Source organism: Callorhinus ursinus, unplaced genomic scaffold (genome assembly GCF_003265705.2).
Source record: "Callorhinus ursinus isolate GAN/ISIS: 27379988/994484 unplaced genomic scaffold, GSC_fseal_2.0 scaffold14, whole genome shotgun sequence".
Lineage (NCBI taxonomy): Eukaryota > Metazoa > Chordata > Mammalia > Carnivora > Otariidae > Callorhinus > Callorhinus ursinus.
In genome coordinates this window covers 45995919-46021947 of record NW_027397076.1, presented here as the reverse complement: position 1 = coordinate 46021947, position 26029 = coordinate 45995919, and the positions used below count along the sequence as shown (strand labels likewise).

At 41.1% G+C, this 26029-nt stretch overlaps 2 protein-coding genes and 2 long non-coding RNA genes across 12 annotated transcripts in view; 2 read left to right on the top strand and 2 right to left on the bottom strand.

Moving 5' to 3' along the window:
• Window positions 1-6702, bottom strand: part of NACA (nascent polypeptide associated complex subunit alpha) — a 12708-nt gene extending 6006 nt beyond the window's left edge. For 2 of the 6 annotated variants that reach the window (XR_012380770.1, XM_073900808.1), the window contains exons 1-3: window positions 6576-6702; window positions 5629-5700; window positions 1-3005 (exon numbers count right to left, since the gene is read on the bottom strand). The exon at window positions 1-3005 is cut by the window's left edge. Coding sequence is in view for 5 of the 6 variants with exons in the window: in XM_073900808.1 (XP_073756909.1) it covers window positions 1-3005; window positions 5629-5698 (3075 nt within the window). In the remaining variant the exon portion in view is untranslated. Of the gene's footprint in view, window positions 3006-5628; window positions 5784-6575 lie in introns of all 6 variants that reach the window. The other 4 variants (XM_073900810.1, XM_073900809.1, XM_025882834.2 and 1 more) reach the window with 4 other exon arrangements.
• LOC141374133 (uncharacterized) lies at window positions 931-5978 on the top strand. 2 transcript variants are annotated; one of them, XR_012380774.1, is made up of 4 exons: window positions 931-985; window positions 1974-2070; window positions 2984-3062; window positions 5922-5978. It is a non-coding gene; the product is annotated as an uncharacterized lncRNA (long non-coding RNA). The 2 variants fall into 2 exon arrangements; XR_012380773.1 differs by lacking the exon at window positions 5922-5978 and having other exon boundaries at window positions 2984-3196.
• On the top strand, window positions 6643-25375 carry LOC141374132 (uncharacterized). Of its 2 annotated transcripts, XR_012380772.1 has the most exons (4): window positions 6744-6776; window positions 19532-19665; window positions 21410-21618; window positions 25119-25375. It is a non-coding gene; the product is annotated as an uncharacterized lncRNA (long non-coding RNA). The 2 variants fall into 2 exon arrangements; XR_012380771.1 differs by lacking the exon at window positions 19532-19665 and having other exon boundaries at window positions 6643-6776.
• The window catches only part of PRIM1 (DNA primase subunit 1), a 22363-nt gene continuing 6958 nt past the window's right edge, over window positions 10625-26029 (bottom strand). Inside the window, exons 5-13 of one of the 2 annotated variants that reach the window (XM_025882830.2) lie at window positions 25171-25307; window positions 24713-24771; window positions 23598-23707; window positions 22801-22889; window positions 22491-22632; window positions 19686-19755; window positions 18902-18993; window positions 12460-12558; window positions 10625-10942 (exon numbers count right to left, since the gene is read on the bottom strand). In XM_025882830.2, coding sequence (XP_025738615.1) covers window positions 10923-10942; window positions 12460-12558; window positions 18902-18993; window positions 19686-19755; window positions 22491-22632; window positions 22801-22889; window positions 23598-23707; window positions 24713-24771; window positions 25171-25307 — 818 coding nt within the window. In that variant the 3' untranslated portion in view covers window positions 10625-10922. Of the gene's footprint in view, window positions 10943-12459; window positions 12559-13985; window positions 14154-18901; window positions 18994-19685; window positions 19756-22490; window positions 22633-22800; window positions 22890-23597; window positions 23708-24712; window positions 24772-25170; window positions 25308-26029 lie in introns of those variants that run through there. The other variant, XM_073900811.1, reaches the window with a different exon arrangement.

Sequence of the window (26029 nt, the reverse complement as noted above, 5' to 3'; positions counted from 1 at the left end):
GGTTGCTGGGCCCCCTTTGGGGGAGGGAGGAGCCACAGCTGGGGCAGTGGGGGCCCCTCTGAGAGATGGAGTAGTTGGGGCTCTTTTGGGAGGCTGGGTAGTTGGGGACTCTTTGGGGGAGGGGGGAGGCACAGCTTGGGTGGTGGGGGCCCCTCTGGGAGGTTGGGTAGCTGGGGACTTTTTGGGGGAGGAAGGAGTCATAGCTGGGGGAGGAGAGGTCTCTTTAGGGGATGGGGTTGCTTGGCCCCCTTTGGGGGAGGGAGGAGCCACAGCTGGGGCAGTGGGGGTCCCTTTGGGAGATGGAGTAGCTGGGGCTCTTCTGGGGGCTGGAGCTGCTTGTGACTTCTTGGGGGATGAGGTTGCTGGGGCTCCTTTGGTGGAGGAAGGAACCACAGCTGGAGTGAAGGGAGTGAAGGCCTCTTTGGGCGATGGGGTATCTGGGGTCTCTTTGGGGGATGGAGTGGGGGAATGCTTCTTGGCCAGTGACCCTTTAGGGACTTGAAAAGAAAGACTGGCCTCTGGAAGAAAGGAAGCTTCAACTGGAGAAATAGGGGATGAGTGATTTCCAACAGGAATATCAGGGACAGCAGGAACACTTTTTGAAAGAGGAGAAAGAGTTAAAGTCGCAGAAGGAGCTGAACCCCTCTTGGTTGGACGTCTTTTAGTTTGAGGAGACACACTAGTCCCTAAAGGAGATGGAGAGTCAGCCAAGTAAGCTCCTTCAGAAGATGCATTAACAGAAGCACCAGAGTCCTTGGTTGGATGCCCTTCAGGAGAGGAAGTCACAGGTGCCAATGCAGAGGTATGAGAAGTACTGTGAGCTTTCTTTGCACCTTGAGGAGGAAGAGAGGGAAAGAGCTCAGCCTTGGGAATATCAGGGGCTAGTGCCATGGCAACTGGAAAAGCAGAAACATTCTGGGGGGATAAAGTCACAGTTGGAGCTACAGGGCAACTTTCAGAGGCTGGGGGAACCAAGGGTAAAATAGTAAGAGTGGAACTACCCTTCTTATCTGGGTGGCTTTTATGAGCTAAAGAGACATCTCCTAGAAAAGGGTTGGCTGTAGTGGCAGAAGTGGAGGTACCTTTGGTAATTGTAGGAGCCACTCCTACAGTAGCAGCATGTTCCAGAGGAAATGTAGCTATGTTTGGGGTAGGGAGAGAACTTTTGAGAAGCAGACTAGTAGGGTATGGACTTGCACAAGGATCTGTCTTGCTTATAGAGGTTGGGGAGTTAACACCCAGAGGAGAGGGAGCAGTACTGGCTGGCGTAACTACGGGGGAAGGCTCTACAAGGCTTTTCTTTGCTAAAGTGGCTTCAGGAGAAAGAGCTATCTCCAGAGATGATGATATACTTTGGGGAGAGGGGGGATTTTTAGGGGTTGCCAGGGCCAATGGTATTAGAGTAGAGTCTTTCTTGGTAGGGAGTCCTGCCTGTGCTGGTGATACAGGGGCTCCAGTAGGAGAGGGAGGTTCAGTTTGGGTATCTTTTTGTGTCGGTAACTTTACCAATGCTGATGCAGGGAGACTTTTGGGGTTCTCAGAGGCTGGCAGAGAAGGAGGGACTGGTATTCCCAGAGGGGTTACCTGAGGAGTAGAAAGTACTTTGGGAGCCACAGGAGCTATAACCAAGGCAGTATGGGAAGCTGAGTCCTTACTACTTACGGGGCCGGATGAAACTGGAGATGACATACAAGTAGCTACCTCAAAGGTAGTAGGTGCCGCAGAAACTGTAGAGGGGTTAGTCATAACAAATGGGATGGTTCCAACAGAACAAACAGAAGCTTCTTTCAAGCTTGGACTCCCTGGAGGAGAAGGAATTTGGGCCACCAAAGGCTGATGATGAGTGGCATTAGGAGAGCCTTTCAGAATGAGAGAGGCTGTAGGAGATAACGGAGAAGAGATAGCTACATTTGATGAGCCAGAAGGGCTGAAGGAAGCTATGCCAGTGATGGCAGAGGGGTCTTTCTCAACAGAAAGAGCCAGAGGGGCAGCTGAAGCCCCCACTGGAAAAGCAGCCACAGCAGCAGGAGCCACCTCATTTCTGGAAGGAAGGGGAGGAATCTGAGAAGGGTAAGAGGCCCCTACGGGAGAATGATCTGCAGAAACGGCAGGATTTGACAGAACATTAGGGCCTGTTTGACCTAAGGGAGAACCAAGAGAACTCTGATGTAAAGGTGCAAGATGAGAGCCTAGAGAAGTGAGGAAAACTGGAGGGACGCTGGGAGCCACAGATACAGACTGGGTGGAAAGAGATAACGCAGCAGGTGAACTAAGGGGTCCCTTTAGGCTGAGGCCTTCAGGGTTTTGTGAGGAAATAGGGATGTCTTTGAACAGGGGGGGAATGATGGCTGGGGGAGTGATGGGTGGCATCTGAGGACATGAGGCTACTCCACACTGAACAGAGGCCAAGGGAGTTCCAAGATGGGAAGGAACAGCATTGACTATACCTGGAGGGATGGGGGTGCCTTTTGAATTAGGGCCTACTTGCACGGGAGCTTGGATAGGAGAGGTCTTTGGTTCTGAGGAAACAATGGGAGCAGACAGAGATGTCACTGACCCTGACTCAGTCACAGCAATCAAAGGAGGTGAACTAAGAGGGTTAAGTGGATAAGCAGAGCTCTTCTGAACTGAGTGGGGAGCCAAAGCCACCAGAGCCAAGGGAGCTGAAGAGGAATGGGTACCTTTCACAGCTGGAGTTATCATGGGAGAGGCCAGAGCTAAGGCAGCTGGGGAGATGGGAGGCCCTATCAGGTTTGGTAGGAAAGTTGGGGTATCATTGGGGGAAGGGGAAACTCCCAAAGGCAGGGCTGTTCCAGAGGATGACTGGGGAAAAGGAGCTTCAAAAGGGGTTGAGACAACACTAGAGGGAGAAAGGAATGGGGAAGGCTGGTTAGGGGTTGCCAGAGGGCATTGTTGGGGGGCCAGGGAGCAAGGAGGGGGAAGGGTAGATTCAGGCTGCCCTAAGGCAGCAGTGACACTCAAGGCTGAAGACACAGGAAGCACAGCTGGAGGAGGAAAGCAAAAAAGGGGATAAAGAAGGAAAGGGAAGGAAAAAAACAAAGGTGAGTTATGAAGCCCAATTTGGTACAACATGCCTCACAGGAAACAAGGAAATTTTTAATCCGAGAATGAAAGTCACCACACAGGATTAGACAAAGGTGACAGGCAACAGCAACCTTCCCCAAACATACTTCGGTGGTCGAGTAAGAATACATCCCTCTCCCAATCTCCCCCATTTCCCAAGTTCTACCCCCCCAAAAGCAAAACTATTTTAAGGTGGAGATAACAGTCTAAGCAGCCTATTAGTCTCTAAATGGGGAGCACAAGCCTAGGAGAGGGTTGGGAACAGCATGCTTTCTACCCTTTCCCAGATGTGCCCTCCCTTCCCTCCTTGAATGAACCCAAAGGCTTTCTTACAGGCCACAGAATACCAGTAGAATAGCTATTCTACTGTCAAGGATCACGAACTAACTGAAACAGATACTGAAAACTGGAACAAGGAAGGCAGTGAGTGGTGATAATTATGGGGAGTCGGAACTGAATGAAAAAAAAGAAAAACACCCCCCCCCCAAACAAACCAAGTCTTTATATGCTCAGGCTTTCACTAGGTCAAGAAAAATCTGACTCTTAGATTAGGAAGGTGGTGTCGACATACAATTTTATGTCAAGTATTAAATACTAAGTCACTTTGCCTCCCTATGCCTCAGTTTACCTACTCACCCAAAACAAACAAGCAAAAAACCAACCACAAATGGGTTGTACTTCATAATGTCTATACACCTTCCTAGGTATTGTTAACTCTTCAGACATCAAATTAAGATGAATCAAGACTGCCAGGGAGAGAGCTTAGTCACAAGGGTAGGGGTTGTATTATGAAACTGTAGCCCAACTTGTTAAACCAGACTGTGGTTCTATTTTGGAAGTAGGGAATTGGAGTGGAGAATACACTGGCTCTCCACCCCTTAATCTGGATAAGTATGTCATTCTGCCAAAATAGACCAATGCTCAGCACTAGAGTAAAGCTCAGTAAAAGGTTTTCTGAATGATATAAATCACAATTTATTCAACCAGTAATTCTAAAATTGTTACAGTATCCTACTACAGAAAGGACAGGTGGCTCAACCAGTTTTTCCTGGAGAGTTGGTAGGTCAAATCTTATGACTACAGTGCAAATGCCTCCAAACATATAAATCAGAATTTGAAATTTAGAATGTTTTCCTCTGACTGGACTTCAAGAGGGGATAAGGCCCAATTTACTTGCTTTAGACACAATAACCAGTTCCTTGGGCTAGTTTTTGCATTCGTTATAATAATTACTTAGTTACAGTTATAGAAAAAATTCAGAGTTTTACCACTGGCACTCCCTTAGTATTACTAAACCTACTGTGCAAGCTCAAACTATTCGGAAATAAGCTTAACAGCACTCCAGGATGACTTCAGAAGGAAATGGCATGAAGCTTGAAACCAGATTATTCTAAATTCATCTTTATTTCAGTCTCCACATTTGTAAAATCAAATTGTTCAATAAGGTTTTGGTTAGCACTGGATCTTTACAGACCAGTCCTTTATTTTTCCTTCCATTAAGTCCCTTGTACTTCAAGGATTTCATATAGCTTGTTCACTAGCTTAGAGGCCCCCTCCTTTTTCTTTTCTAGCAGCTGTATTAATCCCTTCAGCTGCTAAAATCAGACAGGTGGGGAGAGAGAACCTCAATGCTTTCAACTATAAACAACTCTATTTTAATTCCAGAAGGGGAAAAGAATTGCCCTTAAGTGACAGGTGGAGTTAAAAAAATAATTTATAATAAGAAAAAGTGATGATGGAAGTTACAGCCTGAAGATTCCCTTCATTTATTTCAGCACAACTGGTGCAACAAGAAGAACATCACTAAATATTTTTTCACTACCCCCTCTAAGTTTTCTAGAGAAGTATTTTAACCAGAATTCAAAACTTGCCTTTACACTATATTTATATCCATCAATTTCAAAGCTGAAGAACAGTCAAAGGAAAGCTCTATTTCAATCTTGGGTTCCAGGCAAGCTGTTGATGCAGGCACTATTCCAGCACACTAGAAACATCTTAGCACCAACCCATAAAATAAGTTAACCAACCTAGGAGGGCCCTGGGGCCCAGTAGGACACATTTACCACCAGCACACATCTCATCCAGACATGTGATGAAGGCGCAATGCCAAGCTCTGCCATCTAAAACCTTGATGCAACTTGCTGGCTGGAACTTCACAAAAGCTCAGGTCTCCTTGGCCTGCAAGTGTGTCATCCAGTTCCAATAGGTAAGAATCACCAAGCCCCTTCCCTGCTCAGTTTTTGTGTGTCGTGAGGGCTCCACAGAATGCCCTGTGAGGCAGTTGCCATAGCCTACAAAGCAAGCCTGGGAGCTTTTTATGCTCCTGGATCTTAAATATACTGTTTATATTCCATCCTCTAATGAAGTCCCTTCAGGACGGCAGTTAGTATCATGGATTCTCCTCCCTGGTAAAGCTACAGCCATCTTTATAATGAGTTAACTCTGAAAAACCGGAGTGTATTCCCTTTGCCATTTTAACCCACCAAATGGTCTTAGGGTCAGTCTTACAATTTTATGAACAGTAAGGGGGCTAGGGGAACCTACCTGTCTCAGCCTGGGGCTGTGGCAACTCCTGCTCTGTAGCAGGGACGGTTTCTGTGGCTTCACCAGGCATTTCTGAAGGGAATAAAAAGGAGGCCTGAATTGACTAGGATCCGTTCTGCTGCCCAACCCAGAGTCAAATATTCTTAAAAACTCTGCTGTTAAGAAAAAAAAAAAAACCGTGAGGGTGTTTCGGGACAATCCTCCCCAAAGCAGCTGGGAATAGGTAAGAAATAAGACGTGACCCTCAGATCTCTGATCAAGCGAATCACCTTCTACCTCTCTTTACTCCGCAGAGAACAGACTTCTAGTGCCCAGGGGTTCCTTTCACTCTACACTCCAAATCCCACAACGGCAACAATCACCACTGCGTTCTCAACCCGAGGGAGAGGATTCCGGTCTGGCTCCCGACCACCGGCGAATTCAAACGCTACCTTGCACCACCTCCCCACCACCTCCTCTCCTACACTCAACGCCGCCTGCGCTGGGACCGCCAGGTCTCCCGTTTGCCGACTTTCGGGAACCAGGAGAGGGTAGACGGTGCCTTAAGTCCCAACACTCGCTTGTCACAATTAAGAACGGCGTGTTTGTGTGTGTGGGGGGGAGCTGTTCCAAGGCTGTGACCCTCTTAACCTCCTTTGGATTCTCGTGAAGCCGTTCCCAACAGGCGACGCACTCCGCTTCCGCCCCCACGCACCCCAACAGCTCTATCTCCCCAGCCCTGGCCTCCAGGCCCCGCACGCGGCCTTTCTGCCCTGCTTTTGCCAGGACATCCACCGCAGACCCCATTTTGTCGGGAGGCCCCAAGGCCACACTTCCCAGGGCCGAGTGGGAACCCGGTAGCCCCATAAAGCCTCCAACTTCCCTTAGCTCTCAGTCTCTGGGGCGGCTTAGTCCGCAAGGAAGGCGGATGGCTGCGGATAGAGACTAGCGGCAAAGATAAGACTTACTGTGAGGGGAACGCGGAACCAAGATGGCGGCAGAAAGAGAGCGAGCGAGAGCGTGACCCACGCCTGTTGCAGAAGGAAGCCTGGCGGAGTGGGCGGGACCAGGATCCGATTCCGGGTCAGGAGCGGCCGGCAGTCACTTCCTTTAACAAGTGACCCGTTTTGCTGTTCCCGGACGGGGGTGGTGACGAGGTCTAAATAAGGGTAAGAATTCAGAACAGGACGCGGTGGCCTGGCCGGAACCTCAGCTCACTCCCTAGATAGCCGACCCTTTCCCGTCCCCTAAGTCGAGGCATTTATTTTTTTATTTTTTAAAGATTTTATTTATTCAACAGAGAGAGACACAGTGAGAGAGGGAACACAAGCAGGGGGAGTGGGAAAGGGAGAAGCAGGCTTCCCGAGGAGCAGGGCGCCTGATGCGGGGCTCGATGACCTGAGCGGAAGGCAGACGCTTAACGACAGAGCCACCCAGGCGCCCTCATTTTTTTTTTTTTTTAAGATTTTATTTATTTATTTGACAGAGAGAGACAAAGCGAGAGAAGGAACACAAGCAGGGGGAGTGGGAGAGGGAGAAGCAGGCTTCCCGCCGAGCAGGGAGCCCGATGGGGGCTCGATCTCAGGACCCTGGGACCATGACCTGAGCCGAAGGCAGACGCTTAGGGACTGAGCCACCCAGGCCCCTAAGTAGAGGCATTTTTGATATCCGAAGGGAAATTGTAATGAGAGAAGCATCCTCTGTCCTCTGGTCAGTAAAGTAGCCAAAGCGGTATTAGAGTGACTTTTTGATTTCCCCTTTTCAACTAATGCAGGGAAATAGGAGAAACGAAATAATATCGAACACCGCAGATTGTAGTCACATCATTGTAAGGTAGCAGTGACTTAGGTTAACTCTCTCAATTATTTTATTTTTGGAATACACAATTTAGACCGATGTTGAAACTATTAGATTACACTCCTCAGAAGAAAGAACATAGGCACATATACAATTCTTTTTGCCTGTTTTGGGCAAATAGATATCCTGAAACTCATCCGTTCTAGTAGTCCCAGCCCCCACGTTAAGAACTCATGCTTTACACAGTTAAGATTCCTGAAAGTAGAATGTAAATTCAATGTTTTGTTAATGAAAAGCCATGGGTCCTGATCCCTGTGCCCTCTCTCAGCCCTATAAAAGGACTCAACAAATACATTACCTAAATCAGCTAGCACTATTTGAGGTAAAGTCTTTAGGACAATTGTGGCTGCCTTTTAAGGGAAGCAGTGATGTTATGCTCTGAAAACTACTTGTGAAGTGAGGATTAATAAATTAGGATTAAATTAAATAGTGGAGTTTACCAGCAATGAGAAATTCTGAAATTTTTTTCGGATAGGGGAGGCAATATTGTGGAATGATTAAGAAGATGAACTATGTAGGGGTGCCTGGCTGGCTCAGTTGGAAGAGCATACACCTCTTGATCTCAGGTTCATGAGTTCAAGCCCCATGCTGGGTACAGAGATTACTGAAATAAATAAATACATCGACTCTGTAGCTGTACTCCAAATCACAGCTTAGTCACCTCATAGTGACCTTGGGCAATTTAATTAAACCGTTTGTGATCAGTTTCCTCATCTAAAAAATGGGGATATAGTAGCTACTTCATAGGATTGTTAGGAAAATTAGGTACTATATGTACATTACTTAAAAAGTGCTTACTATTATTTTTTCTAAGTAAATATGTGATCTGGAAGATTTGTCAGCACAGTCCATTTACCTTCAGAAGAAAGGGCCAGCAGTAGCCAATCATCTTCTTAGACAAGTAAAGCTATTTTGACCATTTCACTTTCTTTTCCATCAAGCCACTGACTCTTCTCTCTGTTGTTAATGACTACGGAAGGATTATTTTCTTTCTTTGGATTTCTTTATAAATTGGGCAAGTTTGGAGATGGAAGTCAGTTCTGTGCCCTTTGTTTCTACAATTCTCATATGTGGATGAGTTGGTAAAATCAGAGAATAGGGAAGTCAGTAGTTTTTGAGCATATTTCTGCTATCTTCAAGAACCAAACATTTATTTTGAAAAAAAAAAAGGACTTACTTTTTTAATTCTTTAATTTTTCTTTTAAAGATTTTATTTATTTATTTGACGGAGAGAGAGACAGTGAGAGCAGGAACACAAGCAGGGGGAGTGGGAGAGGGAGAAGCAGGCTTCCTGCGGAGCAGGGAGCCTGATGCGGGGCTTGATCCCAGGACCCCGGGATCATGACCTGAGCCGAAGGCAGTCGCTTAACCAACTGAGCCACCCAGGCGCCCCTTAATTCTTTAAATTTTTATTTAAATTCCAGTTAGCATACAGTGCAAAAACATTTCTTTTACATGAGTACAATATGTTCAACTTTATCCAAGAGCTTTAATATTAAAGCATTAAGATACTTTAATGGTAGACATATTGGAAGCTTGAAACATCTCTTGTTGAAAGCATAATGCCAGTCTTTATACTCTCGTTCTGAGTTCTTAAGATAGACTGAGTCTTTTTTTTTTTTTTAAGATTTTATTTATTTATTTGACAGAGAGAGAGACAGAGCAGGAACACAAGCAGGGGGAGTGGGAGGGGGCGAAGCAGGCTTCCCGCCGAGCAGGGAGCCCGATGTGGGACTCGATCCCAGGACCCTGGGATCATGACCTGAGCCGAAGGCAGATGCTTAACGACTGAGCCACCCAGGCGCCCAAGATGGACTGAGTCTTTAGTAATTTTGTATTCAGGAATTTTAACTGGCTCACTGTTTTCCTAACCTAAAAACTGAACAATACACAGTAAATAGAGGCTCAAATGAGGAATTTTGCACAATGGTCTTTAATGTTTTTTTTTTAAAAATTAGAAAAGAGAAGGAAATGCAAGGCATTGCAGTGTGTTGACCACATTGTAAAGTGTTTTATATATATAAACCAAAAGATTAAAAAAAAATGTGTGGCTATAGAGAAAGCAATGTTAAAGGAAATGCAAAGGAAGGAAAAAAAATTTTTTTTAAGATTTTATTTATTTATTTGACAGAAAGAGACACAGCGAGAGAGTGAACACAAGCAGGGGGAGTGGGAGAGGGAGAAGCAGGCTTCCTGCGGAGCAGGGAGCCCGATGCGGGGCTCGATCCCAGGACCCTGGCATCCTGACCTGAGCCGAAGGCAGACGCTTAACGACTGAGCCACCCAGGCGCCCGAGGAAGGAAAATTTTCATAAATCATAGAAAGCACCAGCCTGATAGCTTGACTTCTCAGTGTTTCTCAGAAGATGAACTGTAATCCAGAATGGCTATTTTGTTTAGACTGGTTGTAAAACTAGGCAAGAGAAATTGACACTTTCAAAAAAAAAATCAACTATGGAAGAAACAAAACCTTTACAATTAAGTATCTGGATATGTAGAAAGGGAAGTGTTTTGACAACTAAAACAGATTTTATGTTGGTGAAATTTGTTATTCTAAGTTGTTTCTTTATGGTGCAGACTAATCCAATTTTTTTCTGAAGAAGGAAGTCAAGAGCTACAAATGCAACAGTTGTAAAAAACACTCTACCAACCCCTGTTGTAATCTAGTAAGTCATATCTTTTGAACTCAAGTTTTGGTATGTTTAGATGCCCAGTTTAAAATGATTTTTAAAAGATAGGCAGTGGGATGTGGCCTGACCAATAAAAATATCAGTAAGCAAAATTAGAAGTGACAGAATACATACTCCAGGTATAATTGTCTAAGACTTAAGGATAAAGCTCTCATGCACCTACAATATTCAGTCCAGAAATAAGGAGGCTATATCTAGTGAGCTGAGATTAAAGTCTTGGGCATATTACTGCTCACTTGCCTCTACATATGGCAACTGGTAAAAGTATATGAAGATACATATGGCAACTGGTAAAAGGTATATCAAAAATCTTAGTATAATATTAACTTTTACAATATGTATCTACAATTCACTTGTTCCTCCCATTATTGCTCCTTCCAGAAACCTGGACACTCTCCTTTGGTGGCCTCAGGAATCTTTTTACCATAATTTTTCAAGAAAAGGAAATTTTGCTTTGAGCATTAAGACACATTATGGTTCTATAATATTTATTAAATGGCTCTTGAAGTATTTGATTTTTTTTAAGAATTTTTATTTACTGATTGAAAGAGAGAGAGAGAGAGCATGAGCAGGGGGGAGGGGCAGAGGGAGAGGGAGAAGCCGACTCCCTGCTCAGCAGGGAGCTTACTGCGGGACTCGATCTCAGGACCCTGGGATCATGACCTGAGCCGAAGGCAGACACCCAACCGATTGAGCCACCCAGGCACCTGAAGTATTTGATTCTTGAAGCTAGAAGACATCTACATTGGTTTGAGGAGAGCTGTTATCTTTAAAAGTCTTTCTGTAAATCTGGAACAGAATAGATTCTTGTCAAAGGGATAGTAAAGGAAAACGACAAATCCCATTTATTTTCACATTCTGATTTGCTTAATGCTTCTATTAAATTCACATCATGCATAAAGATTTGCTTTCACATTTGCTGAAGCCTGCATTATAGGCTGAGCTACTACAGAACAAGAATACAAAGGACTTAATATAGCCAGTTGGAATGACAGGTTCATTGAGGCTTTCCAAGTTCAGAGTCATCATTGTTCATTCAGTAAGCACATATCTGAATGTCTGCTATGAGTTCAGCATTATCTTGGGCACTACTAAAGTGGAAAGGAAGTTTGTATTTCTATAACACTACTACAGTTTTCTCTGGTATCCATCAATCTCCTGAATAATATTCACTGCTGATTTCTTTCATTTTGGCTTACACATATGTTCGGGTCTCTCCTATTCAAAGAACTTTTCCTTTGACACTGCTGTCCTCTTAGTATCTCCCTTTAGTTCCAATATCCAACAGGATTTTATCAGTTCTCTATGGCATTTGACACTTGATAATCTCCTTGAAAGTTTCTTTTCCCTTGGCTTCTGTGACACTTTTATTTTCCTCTTTTATCTCTCCACTTCCAAATCATTACCAACTCTCAAGGAAGGCTCTAGTATTTGCACCTTTTGGAGATATCCAGTACTAGTGTCCCAATGGTAATAGCCCAACTGGCCTCTTGGGCTCTATTTTATCCCCTGCCTCTCCCCAGATACATTGCTGCTAGTTTTATTTTGCTAGATAAAACTATAAATCATGGTACTCTCTTCCTCAAAAACCTTTAATAGATTCCCTGTCCCTACTGAATTAAGCCCAAACTCTCAAGACTAGAATTCAAGGCCATTTATACTCTGGCTTCAGTCTGCTTCTTCAGATTTCTATCGCATCACTTCCTGACACATCTTTTTCCCAGATAAACTGTATTACTTATGACCTCCAGAGTGACCTGATGCTTTCCTGTCTAATGCCTTTGCCTCTGCCATTCCTTCAAGAAGGAACAATCTGTCCCCTTTTTCCATTCCTGTACCCTATCATATCTCTGCTTGTGGAAATCCTACGCATACCTCAAGGTATGGTATATTGGCACTGGGAATTAGAATCTGTATAGCAGCTCACTGTAAGGAGTTCATATACCATTTTTCATAAGAAATCTTCTCAGGTTCTCTCAATCAGATGAGATCTCTTTTAGCACTTTATACTTCTTTGTTTTGTATCAGTTTGTACTTCCTAAGGGCAGGGGGGCATGGTGTCGAATTCATTTTTGTATAATTAATCTTTGTTTCCATCATAGTACCTGATACACAGAAGGTGTTTAATGAGTATCTGTTGAATTGAATTAAGGGAGCTCATTTTTAAAATACTAAGGATAGTAAGCTAAATCAATACTTGTTTCAGTAGGGCAAAGGCTAGGCTCTAAAATTACTCACTTGCTGGATGCTTTAAACTTCCCACACTAAGATCTAAATAGCTAAAAGGGAAAGGTATAGAGTCTTACCACTCTTCTTGAGAAGTTCTCCTTTTCGGGATTTATCCAGGTTTTCAAGAAACTGTTCAAAAACTTTTATATAAGGAGCTAGACTGGTCTTCTTATAATCTAAATTATGAAGGCCATGCATTAGAATTAGCATTTTGGAAGCAAAAATAACATGACATTATAATTTTAAGTTTCTTTAAAGAATTTTCTAGAACACCACCAACAAGAAAAAGAATTATCTAGAACAGTACTGTCCAATATAATGAGTTTAAATACTCTAGTAGCAGGGCACCTGTGTGGCTCAGTCGGTTAAACATCTGCCTTCCACTCAGGTCATGATCCCAGAGTCCCGGGATTGAGCCCCACATCGGGTTTCCCGTTCAGCAGGAAGCCTGCTTCTCCCTCTGCCTCTGCCTGCTGCTCCCCCTGCTTGTGTTCTCTCTCTCCGTCAAATAAATAAATAAAACCTTAAAATAAATACTCTAATAGCCACATTAAAAAGGTAAAATTAATTTTAGTATTTTATTTAATCCAGTACATCTAAAATATTATCATTAACACATAATAAAAACTGAAATATTTTACATTCTCTTTCATACTAAGTCTTTGAAATCTAGCATTTTGTACTTAAAATACATTTCAATTTAGATGATACATTATCATGAGAAATACTTGATCTATATTTAGATCTGGGTTATAAAATAGTGTAAAGGTAGGCTCATATACTCAAATTTCCCAAACATATTTAAAGTTCTCCAATAATTGAATCAAATATCAGTTTTAAATTTTATTAAACAAATTTTTTTTAAATGAATCTTTTTTTTTTTTTAAGATTTTATTTATTTATTTGACAGAAAGAGACACAGCAAGAGAGGGAACACCAAGCAGGGGAAATGGGAGAGGGAGAAGCAGGCTTCCTGTGGAGCAGGGAGCCCGATGCGGGGCTCAATCCCAGGACCCTGGGATCCTGACCTGAGCTGAAGGCAGACGCTTAACGACTGAGCCACCCAGGTGCCCCTATTTAAAAAAATTTTTTTAAATATTTTTAAAGAGATTTATTTATTTATTTTAGAGAGATACCCCTTAAGATTTTATTTTTAAGTAATCTCTATACCCAGCGTGGGGCTTGAACTCATAACTGAGGTCAAGAGTTGCATGTTCCACCGACTGATCCAGCCAGGCACCCCTATCAGTTTTAAAATTTAAATTAATTAAAATTAAATTAAAAAAATCAGTTCCTTGTTTATACTAGCCACATTTCAAGTGCTTAATAGTCATATGTGGCTAGTGTACTAAGACAGTGGTGCTTGAAAATACACAAACCAACGGGCGCCTGGGTGGCTCAGTTGGTTAAGCGACTGCCTTCGGCTCAGGTCATGATCCTGGAGTCCCGGGATCGAGTCCCACATCAGGCTTCCTGCTCAGCAGGGAGTCTGCTTCTCCCTCTGACCCTCTTCCCTCTCGTGCTTTCTATCTCTCATTCTCTCTCTCTCTCAAATAAATAGATAAAATCTTTCAAAAAAAAAAAAGAAAATATCCAAACCACATGTACATACCTACTTTAGTAGTCAGTCTTTCTAGTATCAGACCAACAAAATCTATTGCTCTTTGTTAAGTCCCATACAATATTCTTTTCTTTAGGAATTGTGGCTTCAGTAATAAATAGTTTTACCACCAGAGCAAACATTAAAAATGTGAAGTTAGGGCCATTCTACCTGGAGACAATCAGAAGTTTATAGTCATAGTGCCTTAAGTATAGGTATTCTTTGCCTTATATAAAAATTTTAAAATGTACACAAAATTTTGAATACACAATCTTAATTATCTATTTAATTACACAATCTATAATACCCAATAGGAGAGAAAACCTGAGAACAAGATGAGATTTGGATTTTGGTAGTGTGCTATATCTGCACGGAATAGTCTTCGTAATAGTTCGTTCAAAAGAATAAAAAAGGAAATTATACTTAAAAAAATTTTTAAGGGGTGCCTGGGTATCTTAGATTGGTTAAGCGTCTGCCTTCGGCTCAGGTCATGATCCTGAGGTCCTGAGATGGAGCCCCGTATCATGCTCCCTGCTCAGCGGGGAGCCTGCTTCTCCTTTCCCCTCTGCCACTTCCCCTGCTTATGCTCTCTCTCTCAATAAATACATAAAATTAAAAAAAAATTTTTTTAATAAACATTGTCTGATGTACTCGGGACTAGAAAAGGAATCTTGATGAGGATATTAAGGATGAGTATCTGAACTGTGGCAATTATGAAAGTACATTATATTTTGCCCTAAACTTTTATATATGAATTTCCTTACAATAATATAAAATGTATACCAAGGAAATAGTTTAGTTTGGGATCAGCCACATAATACTTTGAACCTTTAATTCAAGATTCTAAGCTCCTTGCATAAAGGTCTATATGTTTACTTCACTGTGGAATATGTAATAGGCATTCAATAATTACTTAAATATTTACTAACTACCTATTATATATTAAGTACTCTGCTAAATTCTAAAAACGTATAAGCCAAACTTTTTGGTTTTAAGAAGTTGTTAAATGAACTGGAAAAACAAGTCCTAAATGCAGTAATAGAAAACAATATATAATTAAAAGACCAAAGAGGCATATGGATAATTATAAGGCCAAAGAATCCACCAGTCAGTGTTGACTGAGGTGGCTGTGAAGTGGGTCTTAGAGAAAAGATATAATTAGGGGCGCCTGGGTGGCTCAGTCGGTTAAGCATCCAACTCTTGGTTTCCACTCAGGTCATGATCTCAGGGTCATGAGACTGAGTCCCGCGTCCGGCTCCATGCTCTGTGTGGAGTCGGCTTCAGATTCTCTGCCTCTCCCTCTGCCCGAACTCCCCCTGCTCGTGCTCACACTCTCTCAAATAAGTAAATAAATAAAATCTTTAAAAAAGAAAAAGAAAAAAGATATAATTAAATAGGAGAGAACATTCCAGGATTTGTGAAGAAGGGCAGGAATAAATGGTACTAGTGTGAAAAAGGACAAAGGCTTAAAATCAAGAAGCTAAAGCGATAGTAAGGAACTTACACATCACTTATTCCAATCCCCCACCATCTCTAAAGCACCCCTGACTAATGGCTATTAGGCTATTTATGAATACTTGAAATGATAGGCAGTTTAGTTTATTTTTGAATAGTTATATTATAAAATTTCTCTTTATTTTTTATTTTATTTTTTTAAAAGATTTTACTTATTTATTCATCAGGCAGAGTGAGCAAGAGCAAGAGAGAACGAGCAGCAGGCAGAGGGAGAAGCAGGCTCCCCGCTGAGCTGGGAGCCCGATGTGGGACTCGATCCCAGGACCCTGGGATCATGACCTGAGCTGAAGGTAGACGCTTAACCAACTGAGTCACCCAGGCATCCCAGAAAATTTCTCTTTAAAATCTTTGAACAGGGGCGCCTGGGTGGCTCAGTTGGTTAAGCGACTGCCTTGGGCTCAGATCATGATCCTAGGGTCCTGGGATCCAGCCCTGCATCAGGCTCCCTTTCCCTCTCCCGCTCCCCCAGCTTGTGCTCTGTCAAATAAATAAATAAAATCTTTAAAAAATAAAATAAAATCTCTGAACAAAAGAAAAAGATGTCCATCAAGAGACAATATTGTTAAAAAAAATTGTGTTGAAGTAATGTATGCATGTTGTTAAAAAAAATAAAATAGTACTAACAGGTTGGAAAAAATAGCAGCTTCCTGCTCTAATTCTGACCTCTCCATCCTCCTGAATGGCAACCACTTTTTCTTTTCTAGCACCTACTTCTAACAGATGAACACTTCCAATGATTATAAATCCAAGGCCATTTTTCCTAGGTCTGTGGCCTTTGGGGGGAGGAGAAGTAGGCAGGGGTCAGAAAACTAAGATCTTTTCTTAATTCTCAGTGTTTTGAAATTTCAAAATGATGTGCCTTGGTGCCGGTCTGTTTTATTATGCTGACCCTTTTCTTTTCTTTTTAAAAGATTTTATTTATGGGCGCCTGGGTGGCTCAGTTGGTTAAGCAATTGCCTTCGGCTCAGGTCATGATCCCAGAGTCCTGGGATCGAGCCCCGCATCAGGCTCCCTGCTCAGCCAGAAGCCTGCTTCTCCATCTCCCACTCCCCCTGCTTGTGTTCCCTCTCACGCTCTCTCTCTCTCTCTCTCTCTTTCTCTGTCAAATAAATAAATAAATAAAATCTTTAAAAAAAAATAAAAGATTTTATTTATTTATTTGATAGAGAGAGACACAGTGAGAGAGGGAACACAAGCAGGGGGGGTGCGAGAGGGAGAAGCAGACTTCCCACCAAGCAGGGTGCCTGATGCGGGGCTTGATCCCAGGACTCTGGGATCATGACCTGAGCTGAAGGCAGCCGCTTAACGACTGAGCCACCCAGATGCTCCAATGCTGATCCTTTTCAATAAAGGGCTCATTTTTGCAATGGTTTCCTATATAATTTGGATATTTTTTCCCTCCCTGTTTGTTGTTTTTCTGAAACTCCCATAGTCACATATTAGACCTCCTGAACCATTTTTTTTTTAAGATTTTATTTATTTGTCAGAGAGAAATAGAAAGAGAGCACAAATAGGGGGAGTGGCAGGCAGAGGGAGAAGCAGGCTCCCTGCTGAGCAAAGAGCCAATGCAGGACTCGATCCCAGGACCCTGGGATCATGACCTGAGCTGAAGGCTGACGCTTAACCGAATGAGTCACCCAGGCGCCCCTGAACCATTCTAATTTTATCTTTTTTCTCCTTAAAATAACAACAACAAATTTATCTTTTTTTGTAGTACTTTCTGGAAAATCTTTTTTCTTTTCTAACCCTTCCCCTGAATTTTGTTTTCTAATGATTATGTTTCTGATTTCTAAGACCTCTTTCTTGTTCTCTGAATGTTTCTTTTCATAGCATTCTGATCTTGCTTCATGGATGCACTATCTTCTCTCATTCTCTGAGGATATTACTTTTTTAAAAAAGGTTTTCAGGAGGGGCGCCTGGGTGGCTCAGTCCTTAAGCTGCCTTCGGCTCAGGTCATGGTCCCAGGGTCCTGAGATCGAGCCCCGCATTGGGCTCCCTGCTCCGCAGGAAGCCTGCCTCTCCCTCTCCCCTTCCCCCTGCTTGTGTTCCCTCTCTTGCTGTGTCTCTCTCAAATAAATAAAATCTTTAAAAAAAAAAAAGGTTTTCAGGGTGCCTGCCTCGCTCAATTAGTAGAATATGTGACTCTTGATCTCTGGGTTGTGAGTTCGAGCCTCATGTTGGGCATAGGGATTACTTAAAAAAAAAAAAAAAGGGTTTTCTTTGTTTCTTGCATTATCTGTTTTCTCTGAGTTCCTTTTTCCAGTTTATTCTGATTTTTCATGTTGGAGATGTTTTTCAAATACTTTATTTTTTAAAAGATTTTATTTACTCATTTATTTGAGAGAGAGATAGGGGAGGGGCATAGGGCAAGGGATAAGCAGACTCCGCGATGAGCAGAGCCAGACGCGGGGCTCGATCCCATGACCCTGAGATTATGACCTGAGCCAAAACCAAGAATCAGATGCCCAACTGACTGAGCGACCCAGGTTCCCCTCAAGTACTTTAGACAGAATGCTTGTCATTATTTTACAAATATTAATAGTAGAATGTACTATGTTTAGGTATTATGTTAGAGCTGGAATAGATGAACTGATTTTTGTTTGTTTGTTTTGTTTGTTTTATGGAATGATATGTGAGCTTGGGTTTTGAAAGAAGGTAGCAACATTTGACCAAGAAAGGTCAATCAGAGATCACAGATCTGCACTGTGTTACAACAGTCACTAGGCACATGTGGTTATTTAAAAATTAAATGAAATTGAAAATCAGGTTTCTCACAATTCAAGTGGAATGTGCCACATGTGGCTAGTGAGTACCACACTCGGCAGTGCATTACATTTCTATCATCACAGGAAGTTCTACTGGCTCTGTAGCTATAGAGTGTCTCTTGGGTATTGGCATATGAAGATGTGGCTTTTTTTTTTTTTTTGAAGATTTGCCTTCTATTAGCAGGAAGATTTATAAATTCCCCAGCTCCCTCAAATTCTTGAATATACAATTCAACCACAGTTTAGATATATATTTACCCTAACACTCATCTGGATACATCAAGAACAACAAAAGTACTGCATACATAGTAGTTGTTAAATAGGTTACTGTTGAATCTAAGATTGTGAGAGTCAACTATCAACACAAATTGACGATTTAATCTTATAGTATAGATCCTGGCATTTAAATGTTGCTTAGTAATTATGTGTTGACACAAATCGGATTCAACAACACCATTTGGGCAATTGATGAAGAAAGGACAGAAACATTGCTATGATATTATTTGTAACTGAGCTGGTTTCAGGATAAACATTGTATCCATTCTGGGCTGAATCCAAGGAGAATTAATTACTGGACTGACAGAAGGATGTCTGTATAAGAAAATTATGTTAAAGTGAGACTTCAATATATTAACATACCTCTGGTTCTATGTTTGATATCAGATTCAGCTTCGTTTCCCTCCTTTCCCTCATCATTAATGGAAATGGCATCCAATTCATGGCAGATGGAGCTACAAATAATAGAATAAGAGAATTTTTTTTTTTTTTTTTTTACTTTTTTACTCTATACTCAATATGAGGCTCGAACTCATGACCCCAAGATCAAGAATCACATACTCTACCAACTGAGCCAGCTAGGTGCCCCAGAATAAGAGAATTTTAATTTTTTTTTTTTTTTAAGTAAGCTCCACGCCCAGTGTGGGGCCCAACTCAGGGCCTAAACTTATGACCCAGTGATCAAGACGTGAGCTGAGATCAAGAGTTGGACGCTTAACCAACTGAGCCACATGGCACCCCAGAATAAGAATTGTAAAGTTGGGTCTTGGTCAATATTACCCAGTGTATGATAGCACAAGAATCCCACAAGATTTTCTATGAAAAAACTGTGTGACCACCTAAATTTGGGATATTCTAAAAATCACAATCTCTTCTTGGAGTTTTCCATGTATAACAGCATAATAAAAACTGGGAAATCTTGCAGTAAAGAACATTTTATCTGTTTAAGTCGTTATTTCCCAAACTTACTTGAATTTACAATCTTTTTATTAGAGAACAGCAGCCTGTGTTATGTGGAACTCACCAGGAAATGTTGCTCTACTACAACAGAGCAGCTGCCTCTCTGAATGGGATCTAATTCAATCTACTTCAAATTCCGAGTAACAATCACAAAGAAAAATGGAAAGGTCAGTGATCTGGAACATACCTTATGGTTGGAACAGTAAATGGATCAAACTGGTCCACTTTCTGTAAATCAATAGGCACAGAAATACGACCTGTAAGAACCAAAAGTTATAAACTGATGATTGTAAAATATAATCCTATGTGTTATTTTGGCTAAATTTTAATCTAAGGCTTAGAAAAAAGGGTTAGACTGGGGCGCCTGGGTGGCTCAGTCGTTAAGCATCTGCCTTCTGCTCAGGTCATGGTCCCAGGATCCTGGGATTGAGCCCCGCATCGGGATCCCTGCTCGGCGGGAAGCCTGCTTTTCCCCCTCCCTCTCTCCCTGCTTGTGTTCCCTCTCTCACTGTGTCTCACTCTGTCAAATAAATAAAAAAAAAAACTTAAAAAAAAAAAAAAAGAAAAAGGGTTAGACTTATCTGTTAAAAACAATAGCTAGAAATTACTTCCACATTAGGTGTGCTTTTAATTTCTCTTAAAAAACCGAAAAAAATAGGGGTGCCTGGGTGGCTCGGTTGGCTAAGGGTCTGCCTTCGGCTCAGGCCATGATCCCAGGGTCCTGGGAGGGAGCCCCACATTGGGCTCCCTGCTCAGCGGGGAGTCTGCTTCTCCCTCTCCCTCTGCTTGTGCTCTCTCTCTCTCTCTCTCTCTCTGACAAATAAATAAGTAAAATCTTGAAGACAAATTAAAAAAATAAACAACCAAAAAAATAGGTATGAAAGAATGTTGGGCTATTATCTAGTGCTCTTATCTCTACTTTTATTTCTATCTTCTTCTTCCTAATATCCTTTTATATGTAAGTACAGAATGATATCAAATTTAGTGAGTCCTGAAAATGAAATAACATAGATATAGTTCATTTCATTAACTTGGTTTATTTGCTGAGATTAGAACAGACACCTATATGTTGGGCATCTTTTTAAAAGATTTTATTTATTTATGTGACAGAGAGAGAAAGAGAGAGCACAAGCAGGGGGAGCAGCAGGCAGAGGGAGAGGGAGAAGGAGGTTTCCCTTTGAGCAGGGAGCCTGATGCGGGGCTCGATCCCAGGACCCTGGGATCATGACCTGAGCGGAAGGCAGACGCTTAACAACTGAGCCACCCAGGCGTGTTGGGCATCTTTAGAAAGCATTTTGGAAATAAAATAGCATTATACTACCCTTTCACAATATCCACACCTGGGATACCTCATAAAATTCATTACATCTCAGAAATGAGATAATGAATCCAAAGGATGCCAGGTAAATAACAAGTAGAATAATTAAGAGAATTGGGAGTAGCTGTTTGAAGACAGAGTAAAAAGACTGCAGCTGCTTAATGGGAAAAAGGATATAATCAAAATGCATATACTTATGAACATATTTATTTACCCAAACCCTGAAGTTTAGAATAAGGGCATACCCACTATAGCTTTAGAGTCAGGTTTAAAAAAATATTAAGAAATATATAATAAGCATTGGGTGCGATATGGAACTGATAAATCACTGAACTCTGCCTCTGAAACTAATACACTATAGGTTAATTAATTGAATTTAAATAAACTAAAAAAAAAAGAAATATTAAGCTTATTACCCAAAGAAGCTGAAAACACATAGTTGATAGGTTCAGAAAGAGGCAATTCAAATATAGGGACTAGAGAATCACTACAGATTATTAAAGGAAACTAGGCAACTTAGGAGAACTGAATGTGTGACAGACACTTTTCTAAGCACTTTACATTTTATTATTTTTTTTCATTAATTTTTTAAGGATTTATTCATTTGAGAGAGAGAGCACAAGCAGGGGAAGAGGCAGAGGGAGAGGGAGAAGACGACTCCCTGCTGAGCCGGAAGCCCGACATGGGGCTCAATCCCAGGATACGGAGAACACGACTCGAGCCGAAGGCAGATGCCCAACCATCTGAGCCACCCAGGCACCCCAGCACTTTACATTTTAGATTTTCACAATAACCCACTGAGGTAGGTACTATATTATCTCCATTTACAGAAAAGAAAACCAAGGCACAGAGAGTAATTAGCCTAACATCCCACAGCGAGTGGCAGAGTTAGATTATTAAATGCTAAAAAGGACAACTATATACAACTGTATATGTCTCCTGGTTGGATGAAGCAAAGTTTATGTCAATACAGGAACTGTTATATTTATTTTAAAGTCAGTTTCAGTCCATCAAAACATATCTAAGAGAAATGTGAAGGAGGAAAGCTAAAACTATGGAAAAAGAACTGAGTGAGGAGACATAGTGGGAAAAGCACAGAACTTTGAGGGTTTTTTTTTTTTTTAGATTTTATTTATTTATTTGTTAGAGAGAAAGGGAAAGCACAAGCAGGGGGAGCAGCAGACAGAGGGAGAAGCAGGATCCCCGCTAAGCAAGGAGCCCAATGTGGGACGCGATCCCGGGACCCTGGGATCATGACCTGAGCCGAAGGCAGACGCTTAACCAACTGAGCCACCCAGGCGTCCCAGAACTTTTGAGTTTTAAGAACTGAATTCTGTTCTTAGCTCTGACACAATTTAAGACTGTGAACAAGTCACATTAACCTCTTGGACCACTGTTTTCTCATCTGTACAAGGAGAGCTGTTGTCCTGTGATTTCTAAGTGCCTCTATAGTTCCAACACTAAACCTCAGAAACTCAGAGGAAAATTATTTGTGTAGTGGAAACTCATCTGGTAGCACTAATTGACAATTAAAAAATAACTTAGGTATTAGCTGATAGTCTTTCAACCTTCAATATCTCAGACATCATACATATTCACACCCAGTGACATGTTTACTAAAATAAAAAATAACTCATTTTTCTTCTAGTTTTCTTTACTTTCTATACATTGTACCTGTTTTAGGATGAACACTAAAAGGGCTCTTCAGTAAATGATTGATTCCTTTGCTAACATTGATATCCAGCCGTGGAAAACAGTACTGGAGCATGATCTCCCATTCAAGCAAGGGTCCACATTTGTCATTTTTAGTATTATCCTAAAAGCAGATGCAAGTCTAGCATGAGGATCAGTAGAAACTTTTGAGGATTTCTTTAAGAGGTTAAAAAATGGCTTTCAATGATCTTTAACTTACTAAGCAAAACAATTAGAATTTAATTAAGAATTACATTATTAAATTTATAACAGAGATTTCAGTGGGATATACCTGCCAGCTGATGGCTTTCTTCAAATATTCCCAACGCTGAAGTGAATTGTGATACTTCTGGAAGTTTTGCTGAAGTTTCTCATGAATTGGTGATGAATCATTAAGGAACACACTCATTTAGAGCACACTGATGAACAACTTATTTTCACTATGTATTACCACAAGGATATCAAAAGTTTCTAGAAAGTAATTATCGTTTTCTAAAAAGCAAATATGAATTAAACACATAGCCTTAAGAAATTCCCCTGTAAAAATATATACTGATTTGACAGAAAGAATGCCAAAATAACTATATGGTTTAATGTAAAACCTTTCCCTGTTCTGTACATATTTTGACTAAATGATCCAGCATTCTTTAAGTATCCATTCTATGAAGATCAACTTCCAAAAATGAGGAAATTTATTTCCAAAAAGGTCTCATTTCTTTTTTTAAGATTTTATTTATTTGACAGAGAGAGAGACAGCCAGAGAGGGAACACAAGCAGGGGGAGCAGGAGAGGGAGAAGCAGGCTTCCCACGGAGCAGGGAGCCCAACATGGGGCTTGATCCCAGGACCCTGGGATCATGACCTGAGCCGAAGGCAGACGCTCAATGACTGAGCCACCCAGGCCCCCCCAAAAGGTCTCATTTCTTATTGTATTCTAGATAAGACATAATAAAATGCAGAAAAACAGGAGATGTTTTGTGTAAAAAGATTAAACTTATAAAAGTATATAAGAATATGTAGGCAGAACACATTTATAATATCATAGATCAATACATGTAGCTCATATAGAAATGGCCTTGGGAAAGGATATTTTCAGGAACAAGGGCTAAAATCTTATCCCAGCTTTCTTTATTTTCAAGAATATCTTGATCAACTAAGGCATATTCTTCAAAGTATTTTTTTATTATGTTTATAGATTTGCTGTAGAAATAACAATAGCACAGTCCTAATACTATTAGTAACACATACACCGCATAGTTTTTCTTGCCATTTGGGAGGCTAGTGCTTGCTTCTATTGAAAAAAAAATTTTTTTTAATGAGCATATATTAGTCTAATAAGAAGACAAACAGAATTAACTAACAAACAGAAATTATGTAAAATGGGAATAATGCAACTTCAAAGGGTTATGAGAGTTAACTAAGACATTCTAAGGGGGAAGAACCTAGTATAGTACCTGGCTTAGAATAGATATTCAAGAAATGTTTACTTCTTAAACTCTACAATTTAGCAGGTTAATGGCATCATAAATACGTAACAAGGGTAGAAGGCAACCAGGCCAGGACAACATAATAATACATCAGTAGTAGTGTGGGATAGAGTCTACAGTTCCTCCTCTGAATTACTTGCTTTAACATCTCAACAATTATGTAGTGCTTAGCAGTTTGCAAACAGATTTCACATCTATTGTTTCATTTTATCTTTGCCACAACTCTGAGAGAGATGGAGCAGATGTTGTTTTCCGCATCATACATTTAAGGAAATAGAGGCTCTACTATTTTGTCAGGGTCTTAGGAAGCTGCAGAATAGAGATTCTTACTCATTGCAGTGCTCTTTTCACCTAGAGAAGTAGTGAATTTAGTGGAAAGAGTATGGGTTTTGAATTTAGGCAGATTAGGACACGAATCTTAAAAATTTAACAATTACTTGTGTGGTACCAAAGAAATTACACAATCTTTCTAAATCCGACTTCAACTATAAATGGAGATACCATCATGTCCCTCATGAAGTTATTGTTAAGACCAATAAGAACATTTGTAAAGCACCTATCATGAATGCTGCAGCATAAAATAGCCATTCAATTAACTTTAGCATTATTATCTGTAAAATGCTACCCCAATAGAGAAAATTGGTAACAATGTAATTCTAAAAGCACAAGTAGGTAAATCAGATACAACTTAAACTGCATGGAGTCTTTTCCAACAGACCTGACAAAAGGGTGAATTTTTTCACTTAGGTGGACTTTCTTTTTAACGTCTTGACCACCCTGAAAAAGAAACCATCAAAAAAGAACTTCATGTATATGACACAAATGAAATAATTTAAATTTTTTAATGTGTTCTAAAGATATTGATTAAATTCTGTCAAAATATAGAAGTTTAGATGTTATTTTATATAGTCTCAATACCTGTAACTTTCTGGGTTAACTTTGCTTGACATAACTGAACTGGAAAAGTAATTTTCCTTTTGCTACAAAGGAGGATACTTACAGTAAAATAGGAAAGATCTTAAAAAATGTAGCTACTATGATTATTTGATCTGCTGGTAAGATCATCTACTCTGGAATGTGGATGCTATAAAAGATAGTTTCATTTTTTTCACTAAACATTTCAGGCTTGGTAACATCTAGCAAACAAAGAAGTGTGAAGTATTATTGAGATCTTACCTTTACAAGACTCAAATACTCAACTATCCCGGAACGTACTGCAGAGGACAATTTTCTAACCGATTCATCACAGACCCAACAATGAACACCTCTCCTTCCAGAATAGACCCAGAGACGATGCTTAAATCCAAAGTCCTCTGAGGAGGGGAGAAATAATAGGTTTTAAAATCTATAAATAAATTTACAAACTCCTGGTTCTTGCTTACTTCCTTGGCTTCATTTTTACCTCTTATCCACATGTACTCGCCTTAGCTATACTAAATTGTGTGGTTTCCTGTGTCTCCCATGGTCTTGCCTTCATTGCCTATACCTATCCTATTCTCTCTGCCAAGAATTTCTTGACGCCCCAGCATTTCCATTTCTCTTCCTGACCAATTGCCGTTTATCATTTAAGGCCCCATCTAGGGATATTAAAAAAGTTAATAAATTTAAAGTGTTTAGAACAGTGCCTGGTACATAATAAGCACCTTAAGAGTTAGCTATTTTTTTCTTTTTTTCTTAAGAGTTAGCTCTCGGGGCGCCTGCATGGCTCAATTGGTTAAGTGTCTGCCTTGGGCTCCAGCCATGATCCCAGGGTCCTGGGATGGAGCCCCACGTCAGGCTCTCTGCTCAGTGGGACGCCTGCTTCTCTGTCCTCCGTTTGCCGCTCCCCCTGCTTGTGCTCTATCTCTTTGCCAAATAAATAAATAAAATCTTTATTTATTTAAAAAAATTTTTTTAAAGATTTTATTTATTTATTTGACAGAGAGAGACACAGCGAGAGAGGGAACACAAGCAGGGGGAGTGGGAGAGGGAGAAGCAGGCTTCCCGCTGAGCAGGGAGCCCGATGTGGGGCTCAATCCCAGGACCCTGGGATCAT